Below are 27,005 nucleotides of genomic sequence, written 5' to 3' on the forward strand. Positions count from 1 at the left end.
CTTTCAAAGATGGTATTGTCATTTTTTTAGCATCAGAAAATGACAATGGATTGAGTTGAATTTTGCAGAAAAAAAGCTTGCCAAGCTTTGGCACTAGCTTAATGGTAATGTGTGAACTTGTTCTCCTTTATAACATATTCTATTCTACAGATAAATATTTGTGCACTCTATTATTTTTATTAATGCACCCTAAATATTAGTCTTCTTGTGTGCTTTAAAAAATATATTGTGTGTGATTTAATATTTGAGTTTTTTTTATGAAAATATCCCTCAAACTATCACCCATTTTTTTACTTTGTCCTCGAACTACCAAAATCACCTATTTCATCCTCAAACTATCCATATCCCTCCTATTTAGTCCAATTCTTAACTCCATCCAAGATTTTGGATGGAAAAGTAACCACATGCCAATCATGTGACTTTTTTAAGGGCAAAAATGGGATTTCATCCACCTGACGAAAAATCAACTTCATAGAATCATAGTCACCTCTTTAATCACCATCAATTCAATTTTTCAAGAGGGGATTGGGTGCTTATTTTGTCTCACAAAATGGAGTTTTTTTTCCCGCGCCGGGTCTTACAAATGGAGTTTAAGAAACGAAGGATGAGCAAAAATTGAAGAGTAATTAACTATTGTTATGAGGAAATGGATGAGTAATTACTGTCAAGAACTTAATTATGATGTAGCTTCTTGTTGATTTCACGATCTGGTAAGAGAGGGAAAAGGGTGAGAGGCAATTGCTCCTCATACCAGGAGGAAAGTGGTTGGTCGTTCTACCGATTTTGGGAGTAAAGAGATGAAATCTCATTTTTGCCCTTCAAAAAGTCACGTGATTGGCATGTGGTTACTTTTCCATCCAAAATCTTGGATGGAGTTAAGAACTGGACTAAATAGGTGGGATATGAATAGTTAGAGGATGAAATAGGTGATTTTGATAGTTCGAGAACGAAGTAGAAAAATGAGTGATAGTTTGAGTAATGTTTTCATAAAAAATTCTTTAAATTTTAAAGTACTACTAAAATATTATAATTTTAATTTGGGAGTGCATTAATTCACAAGAAAGAGTACAAAAATTATTTTCCTATTCTAAAATCATGTGAGAGGATGCAAGCGATTATATATTTGGAGAATGTCTACCACCTACGATAAAAGCAGAACTTGTAGCCCCATGGGTTAATGTGGTTGATTGGTAGGTTTGTTTCCTACATAATCGATCGGGGTTTAATTTTTGGGGCAGGCCGCAAGCAAGTACTTTCTATGTCCTGTTTTGTTTGTCTATTTCAATGATCATACTAGCTCTAAAAAAATATGCAATATGAATTGATATATAGTTTTCGATTAGTTATATTAGTTCTCGATATAAGTAATTGAAAAATAGCACAAAATGGAATAATGGACAAAAAAATTAGAGTGAAGGGAGTAATTTTTAGTGATTAGACCAGGGATGAAATTAGCCAAGATGCATTATGTCATCATCTTGTTAAGCTATTCCAAGTGGAACCATAACATAAACTAAGTGTACAAGTTTGACTTTTTCATATAAATCATTAATATTACGTACTCCCCCGTCCTTAAATAATTGTCCGGCGCGCAAAACTAAGCATTACAAAAGATGCATGTTTTTCATTAAAAATTTTAATTTTTTTTCACAATCTAATAGAACTCATTGCTATCTAATGATTTGTGAAAAAAAAATTGATTTTCTTAACAAAACAAATGCATCTTTTTGAAGGCCTAGATTTGCGCATCGGATACATATTTAGGGACTAAGGGAGTATTTGTTTTTGATGAGGTGGGCATTTAGTACAGCGAATTTAAGTCTCATTCCGTTAAGGAAAATAATTACTTATTTTTTAAATTAAAGGTGATGTATTGTGAGAGAATGACCTATTTCGTAATTAAAGCGGAAAATAGGTACTTAAAAAATATTGGAATCCGTAATGATGGTAATAAATCTCATTAGGCATGATTACAACCAATAGTGATGATTAAGGAGATTTTTAGTTTTTGAGAACTAATGATTAAGGGATTGAAAGAACTGAAACATGCAAATAAGTAAGATGATCGCATACTACCAATGCTGATAGAATAAATGGACAGTGGTAATTAACAAACAAGTTGCAATTAAAGGAAATTAAATGTGAGATTATTTGCAGGGATGGTTTTAGGAATTTGTGGTAGGGTGTTAAGAAATTTTCTTAACTCTACTAGCTGATTTATTAACCAATAAGATATATGTACAAAATCTCATAAATTAGTATAAATATTGCAGTAAAAAAACATAAACTCTATTCTACAAAAATTAACTAAGAGGTGAAATGAGAACTGAAAAATATATACTATATTTATTTTACAAAAATTTTATTTTTGTTGAAAGTTGTCGTATTGCGTACTAGGCAGTGTTTCGAGAATGGAGGGGGTAAAATTTACAATTGTCCTAAACGATTTCTCATATTTTGTGTCCATGTTTAACCAGCATATTAACCTACTAAAACCCTTTTAAAAGAAAATTTAGCGAGATGTTGGGGCTGGCTTTCTCAAAAATATGTTATTTAATTTTTAGGATGACATGATGAGATTTTTTATCGTAATCTTTAAGTTCGAAGAAATATTATTCAAGTTAACATGGTTTTGGAATGTAGTTGAATTTTTTAAAGCTTTTGTCTGTAATTCTATAAGCTAACTAAACGAAAAAAAAGTAGTTATTTTCATGAATGTGAAATTAACACATTTAGACCATCGACAATAAAGATGGAGAAAGAACGCAGAGCATAATTCTTACCCATATAGATTCTTCTTTTGCCCTTTCATTTTTCAAATGTTTTCATTATGATTATGAATTTTATTTGAGGTAATGTGTTAGGTGTTCAAATGAGAATTACTTGAATTGATGGGCAGTAATATGGTTGTGGTTGAGTGTTTAATTGATTTTGGGTTGGATATTCAATTCTTTTTGGGTTCAGTGTTCAAGACTATTAGAATTGAGTGTTCATTGACATTTGGATTGGGTGTTTAAAGTAAGGTTAACCCAAAAATTTTACATGTATTCTAAGTAAATTTTTTTTTTTTTTTGGTGTTCAGTTGACCATGGAATCACAAGACTAGAGCCGCCTCTGATTATTTGGCACAAGAAGATTTAAAAATTTGATGGAGTCAGCAAACAATTAGAGTTGAAAATAGGGATAACGAACACATCGGGCTTGTTGTTTTCGGTACTCAAAACCCTTGTGCATGGTCCCCAATAAATATTCTTTATCTATCTTTGAAGGAGGGCAAGAAGATAATTCCACATACCAACTCACCTAGGCAATTGCTGACTAGGGAGAGGCATATCCACTCATTAGTCTTAAAAATCTTCTTCAAAACACAAAACGAAGAGGGTCGTCATGACTACATGCTTCGATGATATATTCATGACATCATACAATCATGAATTATGTGCATGGGCACACTAAAAGGGAGTGGCAATCGATGGAGGCCAGAAAACTATACGACCTCGTAGAGTCAAGAGGAGAACCGAGGACTGCCAAATGTCATTGAAGTTGGCTCCTATAGCAATGGTTTTACAGGCTTGGTACAGTTTATGACGCTAGATTCATAAACTTGTACATGACACAAACTGGACCGTCTAGATTTTAAGTGAATTTAAGTCATCTAGTTTTTGTCATGAACAATTTATTGGATCCAGTGTCATAAATCCTATCATTTTCGATGGTTCTGGCCAAAATGCTTTTAGGGTCAAAAGCCAAAAGCTTTGCTCCAAAAAATTGACCAATCCTTGTCAATATTATTGTCCCGCCTCATAGAAAACTAGGCCCTGATTTAACTTTCTTTGTCTCCCTCGCTCCATAATTAGAAGTTAATGGATCATTCTTTTGCCCTTTTTTTTTTATGTCATTTCTAAAGCTTTTTCCAACGACCAAAACATCAAATTGATGGGTCAAGTCCTAAAGTCATTGGTAAATTTCATCTACTTAAAAATTGACAAGAAGACATTCGTTCTTAGAATGCGTAGGTCTACGCAGAGCGTGGAACACATGGAATCAGTCTTGTACCAACTATTGGAGTGAAGAGCAAGCTAGACATAGCTTGACCCCAATCCTAAGGCCGAGGGGCAACCACTTCAATGACCCAGTATCCATTTAAGTTTAAAAATTACACATAATTCTGTAGAGAATCAACTTTATGGGACGGAGGGAGTAAAAGAAGATATGTGTAATTAACCACACTTTCAAATAACTCTCTCTTCATTTCCATGAGAATGAAGATATGCCTCCCATTACTAGTACCGATTCGTTACGACGGTAGCACCCCTAGACCATGTCATCAGAAATGCTATATGATGTATGTGAAGTATATGTCACACTTATAGATGTAAATTCATTAATTTGGTGATATGACATACAGTAGAATACTAGAGAAATCTTGATTTGATTCATTGCTTTTCTTCGACTCTTTCTTTATCCACGAGACATGATCCCCAATTAAAAAAATAGGGATGGAAACTATAATTGTAAATTAACCATGTTCGAATCTATGGAAGTATTAATTTCACTAGATCATAAATCCACATTTGCAAAAAAATAGCGTTACACAAAAAGCTATAGGTAATATTTGGCGTGACAAAGATAAAACATATATATATACTAGGTGCATTGCGACGTGCATTGCACGTCCATCATGCCCGTTGTGGGGATCGATTTTGATTGTTTCTGAAATTATAAATGTGGATAAACGTAGCAAAAATTGTATGCATAAGTTTGATCATATGTAGCTGTCTGCAATAATTTTGTTATACATAAGTCGCTGCTATTTATGACTAACTACACGACTTTGGCTATAGGTTTATCTATACAATTGCAAAGGGCTAGCATCAAAGTTAGAGTTTTGAAGCTAATGGAAGAAGCTGACTACACACAAAGCAAAAGCTCGTTTCATGTAACAACATGCCGACTGAAGCAAAAGCTCGTTTCATGTAACAACATGCTGACTGAAACGAATCCCTGCAAAACAAACCATGAATTCCTTCATTTCCTTAACTTCCTATTTCGAAACTTTATTTCACAGCTTAAAGCAACAACCAATCAAAAAGATATATACCTTATTTCCAAGATAACCCATCAATCCTCTGCCGCAAGATATTTTCCTGAAAGAAAGAAGAAGAGAGATCAATTATGAAACTAAGAGAAAAGCAAGTAGCACAACACGAAATAAAAGCTACTGCTAAGCTAGTAAATACTCAAGCAATTCTGGAGTGTCCAAATCTTTACTTCTCTGCACCACAATTTTCACTTGTAATCGTCTACTAATTCACGTTTAATCTCCCAACTTAGTCACTTAACAGCATGGTCAATTTACATCCCACATGCATATATTCCAAGGACAACACTGAATTGGCTAAGAAAAAGCATTAAGCAAAAAAGATAAAACTTAAAGACAAATTTTCATTGCTACAGATGATAATATTAAGTTGCCATTACCATGTCTGATTACCCAAGCAACACCACTTTGTTTGTTATCCTTCAACCATGCACCATCTACCACCACATGAACACTGATTGGATCGCCTCCTTGGTGCTCTGAACCACTGGTGTGCTCTAATGTACATTCCGATCTTGGAATAACTCTAGAACACTGATCTTCCTTGTTGTGCAGCAAAAACATAGTAGCATAAGAATTGAACTTTTAACCTAATTAATACCGTAAATGCCATTGTTTCTCCGAGGAACGGAGTTGGGTTTTTCTCCCATGTGTGTGTCAATCACAGGGGATCCCTCCCCATGTCACACAATTTCCTTTTTCTTTCTTCTACTTAGAAGCAGCAGATTCATCCACAGGATCACCCTATGATTCATCCAATCGATCATAGACACACACCACGTACCATTAAAACACACACGCACACTCAAACTCTACAACCCACCCACCCACCCAAACCAACTGAAGGGAACTACTTTAAAAGAAAATCCATCGTACTATGCTACACATGCTCACATCTACCTACATATCAGTCACATTGCAAAATTTGGGAGGATGAGAGTACAAACTTAAACTCGAATCGTCATTCCGATAGGATAAAAAAATGAAAACCATAATATTCTCATAAGTCATAATTTCTCATAAGTCATGCACAAATGTCATACTATAACATAATACTTTCATTCCCAAGGGTTTGGTAATCTACCTGCACCACCTAGTCTAGCTTTTGATTGTAAAGTTGCTTGTCCGTAAACTGACGAAGGATCCATTGCCATAGATTTCTGGGATGCACCCATATTAACTTCTTGAATGATGTCTTGCTAATTCCAAGCATGAAACAGGATGAGATTGGTGCAGGACATGTTTGTACCAGAACGAATGACTAAGTGCACAGGAGTATGGTCAGAGTAATTACAGTGGTCATTTGAGGTCGTACTTGCATTTGCTGTAAAGCCAAACATGGTCTCAGAGTTGCCTTGGGCTAACTAACTAAATCAAAAGAAACAGGATAAAAATGACCTCAAACTACATAAAAGGTAGTCAAATATATTGAGCTCATAAAGAACAATATTGAAGTTGACAAAAATGTTCAAACACCTCACCCTTGATTATTCGTTGCTGACTTAAGTACGGCCATCCCATTGGCACTCATAAGACCTGAAGAATTCCTTGAATCCATCGGTTGAGGGTGTTCAATTCTTTCTTCGTACATTCTTATAGCAAGTAGAGATGGCTGATGGCTGCCCTATCATTCCTTCAGTTCATACCATTGATAGGGCCACCATGGGCAGGATGGTCAGGGTCCATTCGCTGCAACTTGACATTACACTGTTGCATGAGATGCAACTGCTGCTGCATTTATAGTTGTTGCTGGTGCTCTCTTGCTTTCATGTGTTGAGTCTGAATTTTATTTTAAGAATAATTAAGGTAAATAATATCTACATAAGTTAGCATACATATAATATAAATGAGCATTGAACCAAAAATATATAAAAGAGTCACCTCTATATGAGCTGCTACTGAATCAGATTCTCAGAATGTTTGACATTCATTCTTGCAATGAAGATGTCCCAAAAGACAGACCACCATTCAAAGAGAAATCCCCCTGGTGCATCAATCGCTACAACATTAACTTCTAAGTTACTATCAGATGAATTACTGTCCTACCATCAGTGGGAGATCTACAATTTTTTATGAATTAAAATAATAAAAATTACTTATAGATGAAACAATTAATTCTGCCAGCAAACAAAAGAGATACACTTACCTATAATTATGTTTGCTAATATGGTCGGAGAGACGATTCTACTTCTCCACAAGATGCGGATGGCTTCCAGCACTTCCTAACCTCTCTACAGCCAAGAAAAACATACATGCAAAGATTAAATGCAGAATAAAAGAGATTTTGGGAGGAAGAGAGTTTTTTTTTTTTGTTGATTTGTTTTTTTGCAAGAACATCTAACCGAAGATTCGAGGTATGCTTCGATGGATCTTCCGCGGCTAGAAAACCCTTGTTCAGTGACAAATACATTCCTCAACTCAGAGTAACCAAATCCACTCAAAAGTACAATTTAAAAAAAAAATTAACACAAAAAAGAATGAGATCAATTCAAAAGAACTTAAGTACATGTATTTTTTCATCAGAGTGGAGGGTGGTGGGTGAGATAGGAATCAGAGCTTTGCAATTGAAAGAGCCCTAGGTCTAGTTGTTTCGAATCCATCCACTGGTCTTATATCAACTCGTGGATGGCGGGCACAACTTCGTCAAAATCAAATTCAATAATCTATCAGCATTATGCAGAATACAAAAAAATATAAAGAGTACAATAATCTGCAGAAGCAAAGCATACTGATCAAACCATATTACAACAATGCTTACACTCGAGAAATGGAATAAGATCCACGAGTGCAGTATCATCTGCTTCAAGATTCCACGGCTTGACAGGAACACAATTCTCCGGCTGGAGGCTGGATTCTATTCAGCTTTGAGAATCTTGAAGGATATCTATTCAGCTTTGAGAAGTCCTGCCAGAATAATTCACATTCAACATAACCACATTGTACAATTGTATCGTAATAAGTCTGATACACATAGTCTACACAACACAGTTAATGTTGTGGGAACCTGAACAGTAACTTCAAGAACATATTATCCCTTCCAATTAGAGTTAAAGAACAAGTTATTTCTTGGCATAGCCCATCTACCAAGTTTTATTGAGCATGTTTAGAAAGTTTTAAAGAATTTCCTACCAAACCAATCAAGTATAGCAAACAGTGAGATTTCTGGAAAACCCTACATGAAGACCCTCAATACTAACATGCAACAGAAATTAGGAAGGGGGAAAAAGCAAACATGCAATAGAAATGAAGAAGGAAAAAAACATCAAAACCAGCAAAGCATAACAAACAGAGGAATTTCTGAAAAAACTGGCACAAAATCAACAAATCAAAAGTACTCTATGATTTCGAAACAATGAAACCATCAATACTAACATGCATTAGAAATCAAGAAGGGGAAAAACATCAGAAACTAAAATATTAAAAGATTATGATTACTGGCGGTAACGAAGCAGCGGTCGTACTGCATGCGCTTGTGAGCCCTGCCACTTGGCTTCTTCGTCTTGTCCTGTTTGGCCACCTTCGGGATTTGGCCTCTCACCTTACCTGCACAAGCTAGTGATCCGTGATCCTTTCCTGCAAAAAGAACAACCCAAAATTAACCAATAGGCACACAATCAAGGATAATCGTCTACACATTTCGAGAAATCGATTCAAAACCCTAAAAGGCATCACAAAGAAGCCAGTGATTGAAATCAATACCATCGAGCAGTATCGTCTCAAGGGGAGGCCGTAGAAGGTGGTCTCCGGAGTCCGGAGCGAACCGGAGGAAGTTGGGCGGAGGCGGAGGAGAGAGAAATAGCAGGGAAGATGTGAAGAGGAGGAGGGTTTTCTTCGTGGTTGTCGCCATCTGTTATAGTAGATACAAAACTTCACCCAAAAACAAACAAATGTCCACCCCCCCTTTCTGCCACGCAACCCTTAAAAAAGCCAAGCGAAACCACACCAAAACTGATTCTTATTTAAGAGGAGTAGGATATATTGAAAGTGCAAGAAATGCATATATAGATAAACAGTTTACAAGGAAAGTGCAAGAATTAGTTGTACATTCAACATTAGCTCTATTCCGAAACAGCCGATCTCCTCCTGCAACTGGTGGCTACATCCAAGACTTAAGAGCCCGCTTCGCAAGACAGTGAGCCTGGTGGGGTGTCTTTACGTTTGACCTTGATAATCCTGCAAAAAATTCTTGACCAAGATTGCGCAACAAAAATCTGTCAGCAAGGTACCAAATAATACTGATCGGCCCTTCGTGCTAATTTAACTTACCGACCTTATATTGTCTTGAAAAAAAGAAGCTCGAGTTGAGCTAAAAGTACGTAATAAATAAATAAACGAGTCTGCAATCGTATCAAATACCTGTTTTCTGTTTTTGTCTGGCCGACTCATGGAAGTGCTGTCAAACAAAAATGAAAAAAAAAAAAAAAATCAAATGTAGTTCCGCTAAGGAATTTTTGGTCTTTTTCGTTTTGTCCTTACTCAAATTTTGTTCGCATTGTTTCGTTTTGCGACCAATTTTCTACCTCTATTGATTTATTCCGACTAGAGGAATCGGAAAACTATTTTTTTTTCTTTTACCCAAATTTTTATTGTACTTATATCCAAGATAAAACTCAAAAAGCCAATTTTTTGGTTTTATCTTAGATATTTCCAAAAGTATTTGGGTAAAAGTCATAGATTTTTTTTCCCGATTTCTCTCGTCAAGACAATAAATAGAGATAAAAAGTTTTTGGCAAAACGAACAAACGCGGAAAAAATTTGAATAACGACAAAACAAAAAAAGCCTAAAAATTCCTCAGCGGAACTTAGCCTCATTTTTTTCGACGAACAAAATCACCCATTATATCAAACAAGAAAGTACAACCATACTTGTCCATACAAACAAGACCATATACAAAAAACACTAGCTAAAAACGACCCGACAATCAAACAAAGACCCAACAAACTACCCATTCTGGTTAACTTTTTTTAAAAGTTAACATTTTTGTCTTTATTTAACTTTTTTTCATGCTTGTTCGTTATGTGCCAATTCTTTTGACTTTCCGATTTGACGAACCAGAAAAGTAAAAAAAAAAAAAATTTTACTTTTACCCCAATATTTTGAATAAGGACCACTTTTAAGCTCAAAAAGTCGAAAAATGAATCAAAAAGTTAAAAAAAAATTGACGCAAAACTAAAAATTTAGAATAAAATACAAACACGGACAAAACAAGAAAAAACTCAAAAAGTTCAGAGAAACAGGGTTCGATCGAACAACACCCTCACCAAAGTCAATAGAAACACAAACATCCCCTCAACGCCGAAGATACAACTAAACCTGCAAAACAAGGATTAGCCTCATTTTGAATAGAAACAATTGTCATGAATTCGAAAAGATAAGAGTATGATCGAGGGGGTGTTTCCGGTAGTGAAAAATTTGTAGATTTTTATTTGTGGTTGATAAGTTGTTAGGTGTTTTCGGTAGTAAATAAGTTGATGAGAAATGTCAAGTTGTTTTTGGTGGTGAATAATGATGGAAGCAAAATAGTAAAATGTGTCAAATTTTTTGTGTTTTTTAAAAAAAAAAAGAAAATACCCCTGATTCATAAGAAATTATACACTTGCAAGATAACTTCCCGTCCACTCTAGGAGTACTAAACAAGTTTTATTTTTTTAATTAAAAAATCGTTGTAATTTCGTGAACAATACCTCTCCATTAGAAAACAGAAAATGTTGAGGTGGAAAATGCTGGTCAATGTAACAAAGATTCCATGGCACCCTTGAGAGAGAGAAATTTTTCATTGCCGAGTGGTATTTGTTAGGCACATCTAAGCTGTCTAATATACTTTTGGATGGCTCGGATTGAGACCCTCTTTCTACTCTCACCACAACACTTTTTTTTTTCTTTTTCTCCCTCCAAATTCGAGTCCTCAAAAAACGCAATAAACAACTTTGATGCACCAAAAAGGGCACTGAAAATTTTTCCCTTGACAAAGGAAAGCTTAAGGAAGGGGCAACTTTCTCCGTCCACGTCAACGCCACCTCTGCTCTGCATGTGACCCGACCGTGTACTTTGAACCGTTCCGGTTGGACCAATATTCTAACTTCCAAGTCCATTAGCGGCCTAGACCGTTCGATCTGTTGAAGCTCTTATTGGACCCGTTTTGATAGCGGAATTTGTTCATTAATTTCTCATAGCTCATCAATAACATTTTTTTTCATTATTTAAACCAAACCTAATCTATGATATCCTGGGAAACTTAGGAAGGAGAATAGAGCTTACGAGAATCGAATTCTATCCAGAAGAATGGGGCATAAGGCCTCACTATTGAGGCAGCCATTCATTTGCGCTCATCAATATTAATATTAAGACATCAAAAACTTAGATGGTAATAAAGTAAAAAGTAATTTTGTGCAAACTCTCTCCGTCATACATTACTTAGTTTGTGCAAAATATTTCAAGTTTCTGCGGGAAACAGAACTATCAAACAAGATCCATATTACATATTTTTTTATTTCAATAAACCAATTATTTTTAACCTTAAAATTTATAAATAAATATTCATTTTTTAAGGGGCTTTTCTGAACGGGGCCTAATGCATATCTACTTTAACAAGTTTGTCACAACTTGCATTTGTTCTTTTGACTCTAAAAGTACAAATATTTTGGTACGTACATCCGAAAATAAAAAATATTGGAGACACTTTAGACGGAGGGAGAACATGGGACTTTTATTTTAAAGTAGGGGTTGCAAACGAAATGAGATTCTCGCGCTTGAGGCTTAGCTCGGTTCAACTTGCTTGGTAAATGTGCCGAGTTTTTGACTTTTTCAGTAAATGAGATAAGTTCAACACTTTAAAAGTAGACTCGTTTATGTAGACTCGTTTACAAATAAGTCAAGTTTGAGCTCGAGTTTAAGGCTAGCTCGTTAAGTAAAGAGTCAAATTTTGTAATGCTCGAGCAATTAATCCTAAAACTTAAGCTCTAGCTTGACTCGTTTGCGCCCTACTTAAAATAGATGATGAGTTTATATATATTTTTTAAAGATAAATGTATTCCGAAATTATATGGAAATTAGTTTTGGCACTTCAATTTTAACCATTGGCACTCTACTTTGTGCCTTGATTATGTGAGATTGCAAAATAAAAAATGGAGTGCCACAGGCTAAAAGTGGAGTGTCAAAATCACATCTTAATTATATTATCAAAACTCAATCCTCAAGACTTTTGTTATATATATATATTGATCCGCATGATTTTTGTTATATTGGCACAGATGAATTTCAAATGAAATAACTCAGCACAACTTGGGTCAAGGTCTAGTTTTATTTAGTTTCAATTTTGAGTTGTTGTGGGCCCCTCTTGGGCCCGTAACGACGATCGTAATCGTTCATGTTGTAAAGTTCGTCGAGTATGTCATTCACTCAAAAAATTAGGTTAATCGAGCATCAATAGGTACATAAACAAAACAGATTTGTACGGAAAAAATGCGATGACAAAAAATAAGTCCAAACTCAAAATTGTCCATTTTTTTCTTGTACAAATATATTTCGTTCATGTACCTATTGATATTCAATCAACCTAATTTTTTGGCGTGAATAACATACTCGACGAGCTCCACAAAATGAACGATTCCGATTGTTATGGTGGGCCCACAACGGCCCATAACTGGAGCAGACTCGACTTGCAGTAAATAGTCTCTCCCTCCAGAGAGGCCCGGTTTCAACCAAAAACAACCCACTTCTTCTACCTCTCACGGGGCTTTCCCACGGCTTTCCGTCTCCTCCTCCTCCTCCTCCTCCTCTCTCTCTCTCTCTCTCTCCCCACACACACACACACACACACTTCCCATTTCTTAATCAAGTGCTTTTAGAAAAAACAAAACTCCCACTAGTTTTTAGAAAACTCCCAATTCCAGTTCCTCCCTTCCACTTCACCTCAACCCAGTTTTCAACAACTACAGACACGCCACTGACATCAGAGAGAGAGAGAGAGAGAGAGAGAGAGAGAGAGTATATTGAAGATGTTGGAGTCGTGTTACAGGCCGCTAGAGCGGTGCTTCGGTGGCGGCGGCGGCGGCGGCGGCGACGGACTTCTCTGGCACATGGACTTGAAGCCGCACGCCTCCGGCGACTACTCGATCGCGGTAGTTCAAGCCAATTCTTCGCTGGAGGACCAGGGGCAGGTGTTCACCTCCCCTTCCGCCACATACGTCGGCGTTTACGACGGCCACGGCGGCCCCGAGGCGTCTCGCTTCATCAACTCCCACCTCTTCCCTTACCTCCACAGTAACCACCGAACCCTAATTTCCTCCTCAATTTTCCGTTACAATGATTATATGTATATCTTGTATGGTTGTGCTCTGTGTTATAGACTAGACCGCCATTAATTATTACAACTTTGGATGCAATTACCCTCAGGAGTCCGGCGCTTACGTGTACGTGAACCAATCCAACCGTCCGCTAGCGGAGACCTAATTAAAGCCTGCAAACGAACCAAGAACCAAGCTGCACGTGAGCTGCTCGTGGCTTTGCTCGTTTAGTAATCGAGCCGATTTCGAGTTTTTGGCTTGTTTACTAAACGAGCTGAGCTCGGCACTCAAAAGCTTGGCTCAGGTAGCAAAAGCTCGGCTCGTTTGTATAGGCTTGGCTGGTTTAAAGGGGCTCGTTAAGTAAATTAGCCAGGCTTGGCTTGTTAAGGGCTGTGGCTTGTTTACAGCCAAGCTCGAGTTTTAGGCTCACCGAGCTCGAACACTATGAAGCTCGGCTCAACTCTTTTACACCCCTAGCTAGGACAAAGCCCGTATGGACAAGCCCTGAAAGAGTTAGATGGCACCTGAGAAGTGTTGAAACCTTAGGAGGGTCTTAGGAGGAGCAAACCCTAAGTCCAAGGCCTTGACTACCAACTCAACTCCTTAGGGTTAGTTCTACTCGAAAGTTTATTTGATATAGAGCACTCTAAAGGTTTGTGTGGGCTGTTTTGTTTTTTCTGTTTATCTGTATCTTTTAGGTACAATTTTCCGTTGTTTTTTTTTTGTGGTTGTTTGAGGTCTGTTAGGTCTTGCCTGTGGCCTGTGGGGCTATGTTGTTTTGCCTCTATTAGCTTTGTTGGCTCTGACCTTAGATGTTATTCCTTTTAGGTTTGGTGCAATGAAATCTTAAATTACCACCCACAAAAGAGGGCTCGACAGTTAACGATCAATTTTTTTTTTTTTTTTTTAAAATACCGCAACCTAAATCTGAAGCCTATTGTAACCATTCTTTTCCTGAAAGAATGAAGAACTTGACTCTTATCCTCGAAAGCTTCTTTTACTAACTACTAAGTATTGGGAAAAACTTGGTTCTCCCTTGATTTGATTTCAATCTTTTGAAATGGTTGGAGCCCATGTTTAGTCTTTCATGGAGATGCTCAGTTAGGTATTGAGGATTCAAACTTTATAAGATGCTTGTTGTGTGATTGCAGGGAAAACAGAGGACGTGAGGAAGCTATACTCTTGACTATTGTACTTGTTTTTCACTTGTTATAGGAAAGTTAAAATCGGAATTTTAAACATTTTTCGATTTTGGTTTCCCAGGGTTTGCTTTAGAACAAGGAGGATTATCAGCTGAGGTGATAAGGAGGGCGTTTGACGCAACTGAAGAGGATTTTGTGCATTTGGTGACGCGATCATGGGTAGCTCGGCCTCAAATTGCATCAGTTGGGTCTTGTTGTCTTGTTGGGGCGATTACGGATGACATGTTGTACGTGGCGAATCTAGGGGATTCAAGGGCGGTGCTTGGACGAAGAGTGTCTAATGGGCGGATGAGTAACTCCACTGCTGTGGTAGCGGAGCGCTTATCAACGGATCATAATGTTGGGGTTGAAGAGGTGAGGAAGGAAGTTGAAGCGCTTCATCCCGATGATGCCCATATTGTGGTGCATACTCGTGGAGTTTGGAGAATTAAGGGCATTATTCAGGTAGCAGTTACGGTTTTCTTTTGTTTGCTGTAATGATTGTTATAGTTCAACATCTTCTACAATCTGTGCTTTTGTTTAGATGGGATAAACTAGTGTTGGATGTGATTAAGTTGTTATTGTACTTTGTTGTGATCATAACAGGATAAATCTTGTTTGGAAGTTGGAAGTTGACATTCAGTGAGGATAATATCATTAAAATGACGCTCTTCATATCCTTTTAGCTTGAAATACTGATATGCATTGCTCAGTAGAATAAGAAAGTTCAGTCATTTCTATTCTTATTGTTTCTTAAGTGTCATGCGATGCACATCAAGGCCAAAAAAGCATAGTATTGTGCTGTGACACTAATGGAAATATTTCGTTTTCCTCTTTAAGTCCAGGTGATTTGCTCTTTGCCGTTGGAATGTGAGATGCATTTTCTTATTGTTTTCTTTTTCAAAGTAACCTATTTTGGGATTGATCCTGGTGCAATAACCTTGATAAGTTGTTCAACTTATTCTCCAGAAAGACAATAACACAAGGAAGAAATTTTCTTTTTTCATCACATCAAGACTACTAATTATGATGGAGGATTAACCTGCACGGAAAATAGTGTTCCTATGTTAGTGCTCCTTTAACTTTCTCTTTTTGACTATTTGGAAATCATCATCTTCCTTATCATAAATAGTGATCTGCATTGGAGAATTTGATAATGGCTTCTTTCCCCATTGGCATGCGCTGCCATGTGGGCCACCTTTCCCCATCAAAGTAGAAGTGTGGTAGGTTCATGAGGCTAACATATTTTGAGATGCACATCAAGACCTAAAAAGTGGAACAATCATGCTACTGGTACTAACAATACTTGAGTATTTTTTTCCCGTGTCTTTGTCATAGTGATTTGCTAAGTATGCTGATAATGTTGTATTCCCTTTCCATTTATGAGATGCACGTTTGTAATACTTAATTTTGGTATGAAAAGATGAATCTATTTGAGGACGACATGGGCCTATAACATTGATAAGTTGTTCAAGATATCCTCAAACATGAAAATAACAGGTTGACAAGAAATTTCCTTTTTCTTCTGTGAATAGTGGCAGCAGTACGCCAGTACTCATTGTCATGGAACATTATTCGTGCTTTGTCATCGGTTTTGTCTCTTTATGACTATTTGGAAGTCTTCATCTTCCTTATCCTAGGTAGTTGATGTATTTCTGTTTCTACTTTAAGTCCAGGTGATTGCTTGGTCTACTGCTGATGATATCTTCACCTTCCAACCATGAGATGCATGTTTTTCCTTTTCCTATCAGGGTGCTATAGTATAATTGTTGCAGCTAAGCAGAAATAAAAGTTGTTACATGACTCTAATGGTTTTAGTTTCTCTGCCATTGGATTTGACTTTTGAAGGTCACATGATATTTCTTGTGCAAGAGAACTTTTAATAAACGCATCCGATGTTCTTTAGATTGAGAGCTGCTAGTTCAACCGTATGTTGATGTTTTGCAATTAATAGAAATCACACTTGGCCAAACATCTTTTGGATTTTTCTTTTAATTCTTTCCCCTTTTATAGGTATCCAGATCAATAGGAGATGTATATCTGAAGAAACCCGAGTTTCATAGAGATCCGCGTTTCCAGCAATTTGGATCACCCGTTCCTTTAAAACGAGCTGTGATGTCCGCAGAGCCTTCTATATTGATTAGAAAGCTGAGGCCACAAGATTTGTTCTTGATATTTGCTTCAGATGGCCTCTGGGAGCAACTGAGTGATGACTTAGCTGTTGAAATTGTCGTGAAAAATCCGAGAGTTGTAAGTCCTGTCACTGCTTTTTCTTATTCTCTCTTTTCATTTCTGCATTGAGATAATTTGTTGCTAGCTGAGAACTGGGATTACCCTTTCATGTTCTCAACTCATGTTCTCAACTCTCAAGAGCTATATCTATTATCTACCAACAAAAAGAAACGGATTATAACAGTAATCCAGCAGATATTTGAGTCCATGCCATGCATGTGCCTAAATTCTTGCAGTAGTTATGAGAAATTAAAAGTCTCTCTTGTGGGGTAGTAAGTAAAAGTAGTGGATAGGCATAATCTTGAGTTGAATGACCCTTCTGTCCTTTTATTTTAAAACTTTGCAAGTACCGTGGCAAGGGCATTAAAAAGAAAGAAAGAAAAAGGACAGGACGCTTCAGGATACCAATTGAGGTTTCCTTTTGAAATAGCATAGATAGTTACATTCCTAATGTTTCCGGTGGCAAAAATGCTAGAGGCACATCAACCGCACTCCTCTCACATACTGGTGGGTCCCGTTGACGGAATCCACCAACGGGACCCACCAATATGTGAGAGGAGTGTGGTTGATGTGCCTCTTAGGTGATGTGCCCCTAGCACCTCTCGGTGGAATACTGATGTTTTTCCTTTTCGGCTGTCCTTTTTAGGGAATAGCCAAGAAATTGGTTAGAGCTGCCCTTGGGGAGGCGGCAAGGAAAAGAGAAATGAGCTACGACGACATCAAAAGAATAAAAAAAGGGGTAAGGCGGCATTTCCACGACGATATCACAGTAGTGGTGGTATATCTGGATCGTGAACGCAGTTCAGCAAATGGGAAATGCACGGTTGATTGCACTAGTGCCCCTATTGATATTTTCTCGCTTAATTCAGATGAAGCAGATGATACACCACTCACTACTTACTAAAAAATCCTTTGGCGTTGCCCTATAGATAATGAAAAAATTCACGCCCACCGGCTCTCAAAGCGGGGGGATAATTAGAGGAAGGAGGTGTTGTAACTAACTATGTGGAGGGATATGATAGATTGAAGCTGCTGGTTTCCCCAGCTTGGGTTTTGACCTCGTTGCTTTGTTTATTGTTCTTTTGTATGTATTTCTCAAGTGAGATTGTATCAGAATCTTTCACATTTGGCACAATTGGAAAAGTTCCCTCTGTATCTGAGCATTTATTTGTATATTAGTAACCATTATTGGTGGTTTAGGCGTTTGATCCTCTTATCCGGAAGCACAATGCTAGCACATAGATTTGGAAGCACAGATCCGGTAAGTGGGTCTTATTTTTGGGATGGAGCCACATGTCTCGGATGATTCTTGACATATTTGTATACACGTTTGCGCATCAAAATTTAAATCGAAACAGAAAACACCTTTGGCAATCAAAACTAAATTCAAAATCACATTCAACATCACTTACCCAACAAGGAAGACCAACAAAACACGGAAATCAAAGAAAACCGTTGGTAGAAACACATCTCTCTCCATTGGTATTTATAGAATGCATCGATCATAATGGGGTCGAATTTAAGGCAACACCTCAATGGTGTTGTGGTTGATTGTAGTTGCATTTACCCCATGGTTGAACATGGTTGCATTAAAATGAAACGTCAAAGTCTCCTTCAACTCCAACCCTCTCAAGGATAGCGACATCATACACAAAACCAATAGTACCCCCGGCTAGAAAATAAATAAATAAAAATAAGAATACTGAAGAGTGGAGAGAACACAGGGAAAAAGTATTAAAGTCTGGAAAGGCATATTAGGAATCCTAAAAAATGCGTGAAATGACGTGGATGCCTATGGAAATAGGTGACGTGTACCAAATTGAGGGACTTGATTGGAAAAATTGGACAAAGTTGTCCTATGATTTTCATGTTCATATATAGCCATCAAGGTGATGGATTAATCTGCTTTCACTGGTGATTGGAATCACCAAAGAACCGAAAAACACACATGGCACCTGTTTGGTGATCGCATTGGCGTTTCTTCACTTTCCCCCATAAATGTCTTTGCTTCCGTTATCTTTTGGAAGGAATCTAACGGAAGTGGTGAAGTGGAGTTTGATCCGAGGCGTAGGGTTTAGAGTGTGACATTTTGAAAAATAAGGGTCTTCAATGCAAGAGTTGTTTGTAATGCTCTCTTACATGATATGGATCCCAAAGTTTCATACCATGTGAGAGAACCATTAAAAAATAACCATTGCATTGAAAGTTTTCTCCTAAGTGACAATGGAGTCAAAGTTCATGGTAGAGAGTGAAATTGACTTGTATTATTTAGGAAAGAACGAACATAAATGAGTCAAGCAAGTAGTTGAAGCTTGGTTTGATAACTTAACGAGTTTTAAAATATATATTTTAGCTTAGCTTATTATGGAGACAAATCGATCTCAAACGGGCTTTAATCAAGCCAAACATGAATTGATATCAAGTAGTTTGAATTTTTTATACATAATAAGCTGAACAAGCCGAGTACTAGCTTGTTCAAGGTTGGCTTGAAATATATTACCGAACTTTAAAACTATGTTCAAGCTTGGTTTATTTATGTAACAAAAGAATCTTGAACAAGCTTTTAACGAACGAATACAAACTCAAACTTGAGTAGCTTGGTTCGTTTAACCGCCCGAGCTAGAAACATCTGGTGGTATCTCTGGTGATCTTATTTAGGGTTCCACCCTAATAACCTGGTTAAGGATGGATGAACCAAGTACTAAAGACTCTTTAACCAAGGCAACTGCACCACCAGCCCATCCGCCCCAAGAGCTCCATTATCACGACTAACTTTTACAAGTTCTTCGAATTCTGGGCAGCATAATTACAAGAAAAGATACACAAAAGAAATGAGATACACAGGAAATTTTAACTAACAATTCATAGCGCGTGATGAAATGAAATAGGAGTAAAGGTGATGATTCATTATTGCCCAACTTCGTTGTCACAAAATAGCAAAGCATAAGTTATTCCTTATTGTGGTGAAGAGGTTCTTAAAGAGCATTTTAACTACCAGCATTTGCAGCTTTCACAGTCTTGTCAAAAAAAAAAGTTGTTCATAAAGGCATCCAAACCAGACATCCAGGAAAATTTCCTTTCCCTAACATGATCCAAAGCCAACCTATAATACCCCCCCGGAATACAGATTTAGTTATACGATTTACTGAACTGACAGTGACTTGCTTGCGAGTCCTGCGATAAAACTCAACGCTTCTGGAACTGAACTGAAGTCCTACATAGTTTTGATTCATTTAATCCTAAAATAAAAGGTCAAAATCGAAAACTGGCAACCTCTTCATCTTCATCCTCATCCTCATCTATACCATAATCTTCTTCCTCTGTCAACCTCTCATCATCGTCTTCTTCGTCTTCCACTTCGCCATCTTCCTCCATCATGGCCTTGCTACTGGTTTCTCTGTCCTTCAAACCGGTGCTCAAGACCACAGTCTCCCCCCTCGACTTCTCCATATCTTTCCTCAGCTTTTCCATGTTCTCTCGTCTCCGCTCTTCCTCCAAACGCTGCTTCTCTGACCATCTCTTGTCAAGATCAGCCCTACAATATCAAACAGTTACAACACAACGGTATTTGATCACGTATTCAGAAACATAAATGTCGTTAGTGGGAAACAATTCATTAAAACGCCTTTCAGGGACAATTACATAAAAAAAATAAAAAATTAACCATATTAAAAGTGAACATTTATTGCTCAACATGGCTTCACCCTACACTTGAGGAAAATAGTAGGAAAAAGTATCGAGTGCAGGCTATACTTGTATGTGTCCATGTACTCTTCTGCACTTGCTTCAATGGCCTTGAAGAAAGCATCCATTCCTGCCCCAGAAACGGCTGACACTCCTACGGATCTTAGATTCTTATAGAACTCCTCCAGTGCAAGAGAGAGGCTTCTAGTAAGGGTTGATGAGTATGACTGATCTGAATCTAGCGCCGCATGAAATACCTCAAAATCTTCCATCCACTGCATCGCAGGCAAAGTAATAATACATAGGCAAACAGAGAACGAAGGAACTAAAGGAATCCACCAAAAATGAGGGAGAGAGAAAGCCACATGCACAGTACCGAAGCACGTTCAACTTCACTTTGAAGCATCAGTTCCGATAGTCGTTTTGTTGAAAAAAAATTTAAAAATTCGGAACAAAATACAAATAAAGAAACTCGGGACTCATCCACATTATTACTAGGTATGGCACTGGGCAGCATTTCTGATTCTGATATGAAGAAAAATAATGATCTCCATATACTTATTGCATGTCTTTTATTTAGAGATTATAAAACTTCTGCCTCCGTCCAGTGCATACCAAATATCTCAAAATGTGCATCCTTTGGGCTGTAATCACGAGGGAAGTAGATTTAACCAACATTGAGACTGAGCATGGTACCATCATATTATGGAATGTTTCGTCATTACGTCTCCACAACCATTTGACATACATTATTGAACAGTTTAAGAGAATGTATGGCATCCACAAATGGAGCAGCAACTACCAGGAATTCTAAATTTTCAACGTATTGCATGGCAGTAAGGAATTGAAATGGATAATGCTTTATCCAGCTAAAAGGTGTCTAATGGTATTGTTCATCAGCCACTATTACATCTACATTTAAGTTCCCGTGAATCCTGGCCTATTGGCTTTCTGCCTTCCACGTAACCTTGTAGTGCTTGCAACTTGCTTTCACAGTTATGGGTCTTCATTCTTCAATTCACAAGACCAACTATTTCACATGTTGCTATTCAAATTTCAACCACATTTAGCATCATATAAAGCAGGCTATCAAAGAATTAGTCAGTTCCTACTTTCTCATATGTCATCACCCATCAGCCTCTTTGGCTTCAATAAATCCATTCATTGATACCTTCAACTTCTCACCAAGATATTGATCTTTGATGGAGGGTTTTCAGCCTTTGACAAACAGAATAACCGAGCATAACTCAGCCTAGAAGGCCAGTACACATTCAATTTCCCCATCCTATCCTCAAGTCATGCTATTCATGTCACAAACACACATACTACTCCCCTTTCCTCATACACTACTCCTTTCAATCCACATACTCTCCGAATTGACATTTTGCCATCTAGAAGGATATTTTGTTTTCTTGGAACCCAAACATCCTTCTAATTAACCAAGCGTGGCCTTATAGGCACATGAGAAAATCTAACTTTTGAAGTCACATAGTGACAGTATCATATATAGCAGGAACCGTAAATATCCATGTTCCATGTATCCATCCATCATCGGAGTTATTACGTAACCGAGTGACCATGGAACATTAGCCAGACCAATACAAGACTTCAAAGGAGATTAATTAGTTGGAATTGGGATTTTAAGAGAGCCGGCTTGACTTTTTGCATCAATGCATGTATCGCCAATGAATCACGATTACAACTCTCTGATCTTTTACCAAATATGCTATTTGAATAAGTGAAAAAAGATTAGAATACCAGAATGTGTACCTAACAGCTCAAGTGAAAGAGAATGCAAACTACCATAACTGAAAAAATTATACACATCAGACACGTAGTCAGGCAAAACGGTACCTCTAAAGCAAATTGGTGCTGAGCCACATCAGTCTTGTTGAATGCCAACACCAAAGGCAATCGCGTCTTGTAAAGGATGCTACAAGCATAAAGCATATTGCTCATAAAAGTTTGCGGACTGGCAGAACGGGGCGTATCGACTACGTACGTAACTATGGTGGGAAAGGTCGAAGCAAAGGCCTCTGTTATTATTGCTCCAGAAGCAGACCAGGTGAAGATCTCAATCTGACCAGGAGTGTCAACAAAAACATAATCAAGTTGATCTGCCCGTTTCTCAATGACTGAGATGACCTGAAATGTACATTACTAACAATTAGTATACATTGACGAGGCAATGAAAGTATGACAAGGACACATTTGCGCAAATCTTGATCACCAGAAATGATGAAGTACAAACTAATCTTCATAAGTTAGCACAACTCTTTCCTGTCTTAACTAGTAATTTGTTCTAAAAAGTGCAAACAAGTTAAGCATTCTTGTCCCGTTTTCAATCAGCAATTCGACCTATCATAAAACCACAGTAGGACTGCCTTAGATTTTAACATACGTAGAAACAGAACACAACCAATTCAAACAGCAATTTTCAAGCTAGAAACTTCTCGAACAAAAGTTTTACCTCGTCAAACTTCGTAGCAAACAAGTTTAGTGACGTCAGAATTCCACCATTCGGACCAAGGTTAAATTGCTTCATCACTTCCTTGTATTTTACAGTGTCTCTTATATCGATGTTGGCACCAAACGGGAGGGTAAGAACAGCAGGGTCGAGGTTCATTACATAGCCCCTGATATTCGAAGCTTGGGTATGACACACCAGACGATTTAAGAATGTTGTTTTTCCACTCCCTAAGAAACATGACGTAGTACTCAGACCATTATAACCCACTTAGAAAACTTAGACAAGTTGTATCGCTATACCAGAAATACACAATACCTGCCATTCCAACCACTATAATAATAACTGGCTTTCTTTTGAAACTGCATGATGAATTCCCGATGCCCAAATTCTCCATTGACTTGGAAATATCGTCTTTCTTTTCACCAACCAAAAATCACCAAAATGATGTCAGTCACAAAAATAGGGGACATAATAGAGGGTTTTGGAGCAAGGGTGAGTTGCTTACTGCAGTGCTGGATGATCCCCCGGAATCCATTTGCATAGTTGACGCAGCTTCCTCGGGGGTTTTCGAGTTCTTATTAACGGTATCAGAATCAATATCCATTTAAAGCGACGGTTTTTGCGTGTTGCGTTCAGTCCTTGGATACCTAAACAACGGAATATGTTTGGAACACTTTAGACAACACGCACAAACCCTAAACCTAAAAGGTATTAAAAAAAGATGATAATGCTAATTTGTTGTTCCCTTTTTTCTTTTATTTTTTTGCTGAAGCGAGAAGAAATAAAAAGATCACAACGAGACAATGATGAAATCAAACTGCCAAGCCTAACAACCTTCAATGAATGTTAAAAAAATAAAAGTTTGCGGCAGAATCAAACAGTGGAACTCTCAGTTTCAATGAGATCTACGAAGAGGAACTCTCAGTTTCAATTCCAGGTCTTCCCTTCCACTTCACCTCAACCCTGCTTTCAACAACTACAGACACGCCACTGATCTCACAAAGAGAGAGAGAGAGAGAGTAACTGCAATTCTCGGACGGAGAGAGAGACAGAGAGTATGTTGAAGATGTTGGAGTCGTGTTACAGGCCGCTAGAGCGGTGCTTCGGTGGCGGCGGCGACGGAGACGGACTTCCTTGGCACATGGACTTGAAGCCGCACGCCTCCGGCGACTACTCGATCGCGGTAGTTCAAGCTAATTCTTCGCTGGAGGACCAGGGGCAGGTGTTCACCTCCCCTTCCGCCACCTACGTCGGCGTTTACGACGGCCCCAAGGCGTCTCGGTTCATCAACTCCCACCTCTTCCCTTACCTCCACACAGTAACCACCGAACCCTAATTTCCTCCTCAATTTTCCGTTACAATGATTATATGTATATCTTGTATGGTTGTTCACTGTGTTATACCGCCATCAATTCTTTCAACTTTGGATGCAATTTCCCATAGAAAGTCCTTTTTTTTTTAATAGCTCAGGAGTCCGGCGCTTACGTGTACGAACTAATCGAACTCCGCTAGCGGAGCCCTAATTAAAGCCTGCAAACGAACCAAGAACCAAGCTTCACGTGAGCAGTTCTTGGCTCGGCTCATTTAGTAATTAAATTGAGCTCAAGTTTTTAGCTCGTTTACTAAACGATTCAAGCTCAATACTTTAAAGCTTGGCTTATGTCGCAAAAGATTGGCTTGTTTGTGTAGGCTCAGTTGGTTTAAAGAGACTTATTAAGTAAATTAGTCTGACTTGGCTCGTTAAGGGCATCCGCACAGGACTCTTTAAATTTTTGACCAAGTTATACTTTATCAAATGGCAAAGTCTTATCTTTCGAAAGCCGTTCTTTCTTCCTTTGTGGGAAATTCAAAACAACATGTGTTTACTAGAGTAAAAGTCGTTTATTAAACATACTCATACTTCCATTAGCAAAATAAGTTTGTTAATTATCATGCATTCCAAACATTATAAGTGATAGATAACCTTATATACTTAGAGAAAGCGATTAAGGATATTCTATATTATACTTTCAACTAGAGAGTAAGGGCATTCTACTTATACTTAGAGATAATGAGAACGAAAAATATCTACCGTTCTTCTTGGCAGTAGGGCGGCTACGGAAAATGAGTTGATGATCGGGCTGAGTGACTTCCTACGGTAAGCTTCAGGTGGCTTCGAAAGAGAAAGGTTTCTCTCGAAACTAGATCTTGGCTAAGCTACTAAACTTTTTGGATCGAAAGGGTGGTCGAGTAGCTGTTTAGTGGCGGCTTAGGATGAGTTTCTTGAATAACTCAAGAAGAAACTCAAGAACACCAAGAACAAGGAAGAACAAAGTAAGAATACAAGATTTCTAGAGAGAGAAGTTGTAAGGTTTCAAGGTGTGAGTTGAATGGTAAGTGAGAGGTTCTATTTATAGCAAAACTAAATTCTATTACCCAATGAATAAAATTTTCCCTAATAATTATTGTCCAATGGTTAAAAGGGCAATTATGATAGGTATGGTATTGTCTTGTCCTAAGAAAGCTTTCTTGCAAGAAAGGATAAAATGATATTTAGGCTAAAGAGTAGTCTTCCCATGTCTAGTCAATCTTAGGTCTAGGTTGGAAGCAAATCTAGGATATTAAGGCTAGGATTGTGTGCTTGAAAAATACTAGAAATAGGTTGTCACATTGTACTTAGGCTTGAGTGTGAAGATGGTAAAAGAGATAGCTTGCTTGAGTGACCAAACACATGCACACACTTCACTCTTTCTCTCACTCTCTCGGCCTCCCTCTCTCTCTCTCTCTCTCTCTCTCTCTCTTGTACTACATATATATATATATATGTAGTATAACCATATATGTGTACTTAGAGAATCTAGAAAAGTAACTTTGGTGGGTAATTTTAGAGTTAGGGCTATAAGTCTTAGGTTTGTATGTATGGCAAGGCTAAAGTTGCTTCTTTTAGAACCAAAATAATGACTTCTTTTGGTATGACTTGTCTTATCAAATATATATACACTTTGGTAAGTATAGTTGCTATTATCCAAGAGATAATATTTTTCCTAGCATTTACTAACCAAGGGATAATGATGATAGGTATGACTTTAATATGTCTAATCAAATCTAAGTTCTCATTATGGCAAGTTCTTCTCCTATTACTCAAAGGACAAAAATTACCCTAACAACTATTGTTCAATGGGCAAAGAGGAAAATGATGGGAATGAATATATTCTTGGAAGGAATATTCTTTTGAAAGTGACCTTTCAATTGAGAGAAAGGACAAAGCACTTTCTAGGAAAGTGACTTGACCAAGTAAGCATGATGATGACCTTCCTAAGCCTAGAAGGTTCATAAGGGTTGGAGGGGTTCATAAGGCTCAAAGATGGTCAAAAAGGTCCATCTAAAGTTAGGAGAATGTAACTAGGTTAAATGGTAATTAGGTTTCTCTGGTTGGAAACTAATTCTACTAGCCAAGTAGGATTTCTAGTCAAGAAATGTAATTTAAAGATTTTATTTAACTCGCTAGAAAAATATACAAGTGCTTTTATAAGAATACTTGTCTTTAGAAAATGACTAAATTATTCGGTGCGAAAAGATAAAATTTTGTAAGTCTCAAATCTAATTATGACAGATTATTAAAGTTAAAAGAAAATTTTAAGAGCAAAAATTCAAGTAATTAAAATAAAATTTAAATATATAACGAAAGTTTTGTTTACCAAAAATCAGGGTCGTTACATTACAAGCTTCACAACAATAAGATTCAGTAAAGCAAAAAAAAAATTGTATATATTCTTGTGGAGTTGATGGACAGAAACAACATATGTTAAGTTCCTCTTGTGGTCAAGAATTTCATTAAACGGCAAGGTTTTGTACATAGGAAACTAATTAAGTGGGAAAAATAGAATCTCCTCTTCTCCCACAAACAAAGATCCCCAAACCTTTCATAGCTTTTCGAAGGAAGCGATACTAACTATAGAATACATACGGATTTCTATACAAAAAATTACGAGATGGGATACGTTCGAAGGGTATGATAACATATGCTATAGAGTAATTTTGTAGAGACTATGGGAGTTGTGTCTTGGGTTAA

The 27,005-nt window shown here is 37.5% G+C and overlaps 3 protein-coding genes across 5 annotated transcripts; 1 reads left to right on the forward strand and 2 right to left on the reverse strand.

The window, feature by feature from the left end:
• Positions 1–6,560: 6,560 nt before the first annotated feature.
• Positions 6,561–12,742, reverse strand: LOC131302905 (uncharacterized). The gene is made up of 6 exons (XM_058329695.1): positions 12,684–12,742; positions 10,364–10,415; positions 8,801–8,948; positions 8,537–8,674; positions 7,248–7,332; positions 6,561–6,880 (listed from the first exon to the last, which is right to left on the reverse strand). The coding sequence occupies exons 1-5, from the start codon at positions 12,740–12,742 to the stop codon at positions 7,286–7,288; spliced, it is 444 nt and encodes a 147-aa protein (XP_058185678.1). The 3' UTR covers positions 6,561–6,880; positions 7,248–7,285.
• Positions 12,743–12,838: 96 nt separating this feature from the next.
• LOC131303561 (probable protein phosphatase 2C 78) lies at positions 12,839–17,999 on the forward strand. Its single transcript, XM_058330490.1, has 4 exons — positions 12,839–13,364; positions 14,651–15,033; positions 16,582–16,818; positions 17,447–17,999. The coding sequence occupies exons 1-4, from the start codon at positions 13,100–13,102 to the stop codon at positions 17,702–17,704; spliced, it is 1,143 nt and encodes a 380-aa protein (XP_058186473.1). The 5' UTR covers positions 12,839–13,099; the 3' UTR covers positions 17,705–17,999.
• A 1,720-nt stretch (positions 18,000–19,719) lies between these two features.
• LOC131303560 (GPN-loop GTPase QQT2-like) lies at positions 19,720–24,324 on the reverse strand. 3 transcript variants are annotated; one of them, XM_058330489.1, is made up of 7 exons: positions 24,200–24,324; positions 23,460–23,655; positions 23,270–23,369; positions 22,955–23,181; positions 22,339–22,629; positions 20,554–20,759; positions 19,720–20,335 (listed from the first exon to the last, which is right to left on the reverse strand). In XM_058330489.1, exons 2-7 carry the CDS (start codon positions 23,556–23,558, stop codon positions 20,053–20,055), a joined length of 1,206 nt encoding a protein of 401 aa, XP_058186472.1. In that variant the 5' UTR covers positions 23,559–23,655; positions 24,200–24,324; the 3' UTR covers positions 19,720–20,052. The 3 variants fall into 3 exon arrangements, with proteins under 3 accessions (XP_058186472.1, XP_058186469.1, XP_058186470.1); XM_058330486.1 differs by lacking the exon at positions 24,200–24,324 and adding an exon at positions 23,979–24,115 and having other exon boundaries at positions 23,460–23,601; XM_058330487.1 differs by lacking the exon at positions 24,200–24,324 and adding an exon at positions 23,789–24,000 and having other exon boundaries at positions 23,460–23,601.
• Between the last annotated feature and the right edge of the window lie 2,681 nt (positions 24,325–27,005).

Source organism: Rhododendron vialii, chromosome 10a (genome assembly GCF_030253575.1).
Source record: "Rhododendron vialii isolate Sample 1 chromosome 10a, ASM3025357v1".
Lineage (NCBI taxonomy): Eukaryota > Viridiplantae > Streptophyta > Magnoliopsida > Ericales > Ericaceae > Rhododendron > Rhododendron vialii.